At 36.3% G+C, this 4,313-nt stretch overlaps 1 protein-coding gene across 1 annotated transcript; it reads right to left on the reverse strand.

Annotated features, from left to right (window-relative positions):
* Nucleotides 1-2,887: 2,887 nt before the first annotated feature.
* LOC132241690 (olfactory receptor 4A5-like) lies at nt 2,888-3,877 on the reverse strand. Its single transcript, XM_059710621.1, has one exon. It carries the CDS (start codon nt 3,875-3,877, stop codon nt 2,888-2,890), a length of 990 nt encoding a protein of 329 aa, XP_059566604.1.
* Between the last annotated feature and the right edge of the window lie 436 nt (nt 3,878-4,313).

The raw sequence follows: 4,313 nt of genomic DNA on the forward strand, positions 1-4,313 counted from the left end.
TGAGGATTTAAAAAAATTCTTTAATCTTGCAAGCTCTTTGTAAGTAGTTTTCAGTTGTTCCTTTGAAGAGTGATATCTGTTCCTTTCAGGTGGAGATTTTCTTTTGTAATGAACACATTTTTATGGGGAAATACTGAAGGCATCCCCAATAAAGCTGAGAATGAGTCAAGGTTTCCTTTATTCAGAGTTATTATACCACTTTTTCCTCTATTAAGTGACATAATAATATAAAAATGAGAAATACAATATAAATATTTGAAAGATATTAAAAATCATTAATGAAATCATTATCACTCAGCAATAGTCTAAAAGAATCTTTAAATCTTAAAGACCTAAATAAATACTGAGACTTTTTCCTGTTCTCAGATAAAATGATAGAATGATTCAATGTGATCAAGATATCACTTCTTCTCTAAATTAGTTAGACATTTAATATGCTGTCTGTCAAAATCTTAGTAAGTTTCTAAGATCTCCAAAATTATTCTAATACTTATGTGGAAAAGAATTTTTTGAAACAGAATTTGTTGTTTTTAATAAGACTATTGTGTGGTAGGCCTCTTATCAGATATCAAAATATACTTACATGACCTAAAATAATGTGGTATTGGTTTAGGAATAATTAACCAATCAAAGGAAAATAGTCTAGAAATAGATACACAAGTATTTGGACTTTAAATAGAGTAAATATGACATCAAATTAGGAAAGTAGGTTGGTATATAAGGTAAAGAATATAAAACTCTAAACTCTACAACTTAAGGATACATACATGTGTAATTAAACTATTTTTAACTATGATTAACAAAAAATTCAGCATAGGGATTACCCCTGGAAAGAGGCAGAGGAATGGTATATACGGGTAATTTTAATATCGATCATATTCTAGGTAGGAAGCTACAAAATCTAGAAATAAATTGCATATATTATTGGTATGCATGAAAAAATACATAATAAAATTTTAAAATATTTTTATTGATTTTAAAGAGAGATGGGAGAGGGAAAAAGAGAGAAACATTGATCAACTGCCCCCTGCACAGCCCCTACTTGGGACCAAGCCTGCAATCCAGGCATGTTTGCTGACTGGGAATCGAACTGACAACATTTTGGTGCATCAGACAACACTCATCCAATTGAGGCACACTGGCCAGGGCATAGTAAAAGTTTAAAATAAGAAAATGTCTCTTTTTTGTTGTTAGAAAACTCTTACAAAACATAGATGATATTTCTATAATACAGTGAAAGCAATTCCATCGTCTTCCTAGTTCATGATGTTTCAGTATGGGTTACAACTAAAAAAAAACACCTGGTTGTTGTTGTTTGTTATATAAAATTTAAAAACAAAATTTTGTTTATACCAAAATAATCTTTATTAAGTCTATAATTTAAATTATTTCAGTTGAATACAATTTTTAGGAAACACGTTGCTATGCAAAATAATGCATTTATTTACCCAATCTTCAGTATCATTAAGACAAAGTAAATTTTATGTACTCTTTGAAGAATGGCAAAAATGCATATAATATTTGGTGAGGAAAGGCATGAAAATATATTTATGGCTTTAATGAATATGGTTTTCTATCCTCTAATCAAGAACTAGAATCTGTTTTCATTGTCGGTCATCCCATACAGGTTCATGTCAACCTGTGAACAGCTCCAATATTCCATCTAACAAAACTGCTCACTGTCTGTGTCTTTAACCAAATATGGGACCATCTCCCATCTAAACATCCTGAACTTCAAATGCATAGACATCAACTTAAAGAACAGAAGTAATCTTTTTTTAATATATTTTTTACTTATTTCAGAGAGGAAGGGAGAGGGAGAGATAGAAACATCAATGGTATGGAGTGGATCCAGAGACATGAAAGCATGGAACAGAGTGAGGGATCTTAGAGGGAAAGTAGAGATGGTGGATGGGTGGGAGGTAATCAACCAAAGACCATGTATGCATAATGCGTAACCCCTGGACACAGACAGTAAGGTGGTAAGGGCCTGGGGTGGGGGTTGGGGGATGGTTGGAGGGGATCGATGGGGGAAAAAAGGGGACATATGTAACACTTTCAACAATAAATATTTTTTTAAAAAAGAAAAGAAACATCAATGACAGAAAGAAGCATTGATCGGCTACCTCCTACATGTACACACACACACCCTCTAGGGATCAAGCCCCCAACCTGGGCATGTGCCCTGGCTGGGAATAGAACCATGACCTCCTGGTTCATAGGTGGATGCTCAACCACTGAGCCACACTGGTCAGGCCAAAAGTAATCTTAAAGACAAAATGCATAAGGCAGCTACAGAAAGTTGCTGTGTGGATAGGATAACAAACATTAACTGTTTGGCCCCAGAAATTTGTTCTAAACATTAGATGAATTGTTTTCTCATTACTTAGGGTAACAGCAAATTTTCAAGGGTAGCTTATTTTTCAATATTCAAAGGGGGGGGAAAGCCTCTTTCTTCTAACGTCCCATTTTAAAATAAAGAAAAAGTTACAAGGTGAACTTAGTGTACTTTTCCTTGTATAGGACAAATACCTGTGCCTTTTATTCAACCTGCAGAACTTCTCTATTAGATTGATTCTAACCTCAATGGATAATTTATTCTACTTTTTTATGCCTTTATGTAAATGAAGAAAAGCATCCCTAAAACCCCATTGAGTTGACTAAGTCAGGGGTCCTCAAACTTTTTAAACAGGGGACCAGTTCACTGTCCCTCAGACCGTTGGAGGGCCGGACTATAGTTTAAAAAAAAACTATGAACAAATTCCTATGCACACTGCACATATCTTATTTTGAAGTAAAAAAACAAAACAGGAACAAATACAATATTTGTATTTGCATGTGGCCCGTGGGCCATAGTTTGAGGACCCCTGGACTAAGTCATCCATTGTTACAATGGACTGCCTGTTTGTGCTTCAGAATTAGTAACAAAAGCATTCAGTATGGGTGACAACATGCTATCTATAGTTAACTTCTTATGCCAGAGCTTTTTCACAGCATGTTTCATTTCTGGATTTCTCAAAGTATATATTAAAGGATTCAACATGGGAGTGACAACAGTATAGACCACAGCTATGGATTTATCAATGGGGAAGTTAGAAACAGGTCGAACGTACTGGAAAATACAGGGAACGAAAAAGAGGACAACCACCGTGATATGGGAACTGCAGGTAGACAGGGCTTTGCGCCTCCCTTCCTGACTGTGAGTTTTCAGAGAATTGAGGATGACTCCGTAGGAGACTAATAGAAAAATAAAGATGCACATACAAATTGCTCCGCCATTGGCAACCACAGTGAGGCCTACAAAGTAGGTGTCAGTGCAGGCAAGTTCCAACAGAGGGTACACGTCACAGAAGAAGTGGTCAATGATATTGGGGCCGCAAAAGGGGAGGCTGTACACAAAGAGGAGTTGGACCAAAGAATGCACAAAACCTCCAACCCCAGCCACTGCCAACAGCAGGATGCAAACCTGTCTATTCATGATGGTTATGTAGTGCAATGGCTTACAGATGGCCACATAGCGATCATAGGCCATCACCACCAGAAGAAAGACTTCAAAACCTCCAAATAAGTGTTCCAGAAAGAGCTGTCCCATGCAAGCCGAGAAAGAAATTGTCTTATGACAACGGAGTAAGTCTATAATCAATTTGGGTGAAATGGCAGTGGAATAAGCCGCATCCATGAGTGACAGATAGGCAAGGAAGAGGTACATGGGGGAGGCCAGGGAGGGGCTGGAAAGAACAGTGACCACAATGAGCAGGTTGCCCACCATTGTCATAATGTAGATGAGTAAAAATACGACAAATAATGCTTTTTGGCCCTGTAGATCCTGAGTGAGGCCCAGGAAAACAAAGTCTGTCACATTGTTACTACGTCCCATTTAGTCTTCTCTAAAGCCTGTTTCAGATGAGAGGTCAGGAGAATGGGACCTGAAAGGAAATTGTGAACACAACTATGAATACATTATGTTTTGAAGTACATCTTCATTATTATACCTTTACAGAGGTTTACATACAGTAAACATTCAGTAAATATCTATGAGTTCTTCTTCCCATAACACATTATACCAGTGGTTCTCAACCTTCCTAATGCCGTGACCCTTTAATATAGTTCCTCATGTTGTGGTGACCCCCAACCATAAAATTATTTTCGTTGCTACTTCATAACTGTAATTTTGCTACTGTTATGAATCATAATGTAAATATCTAACATGCAGGATGTATTTTCATTGTTACAAATTGAACATAATTAAAGCATAGTGATTAATCACAAAAACAATATGTAATTATATATGTGTTTTCCAATGGTTGTAGGTG

The sequence above is a fragment of the Myotis daubentonii genome, chromosome 9 (genome assembly GCF_963259705.1).
Source record: "Myotis daubentonii chromosome 9, mMyoDau2.1, whole genome shotgun sequence".
NCBI lineage: Eukaryota > Metazoa > Chordata > Mammalia > Chiroptera > Vespertilionidae > Myotis > Myotis daubentonii.

Coding starts and splice junctions, on each gene's coding strand:
- LOC132241690 (XM_059710621.1), bottom strand. CDS start 3,877: ATGGGACGTAGTAACAATGTGACAGACTTTGTTTTCCTGGGCCTCACT.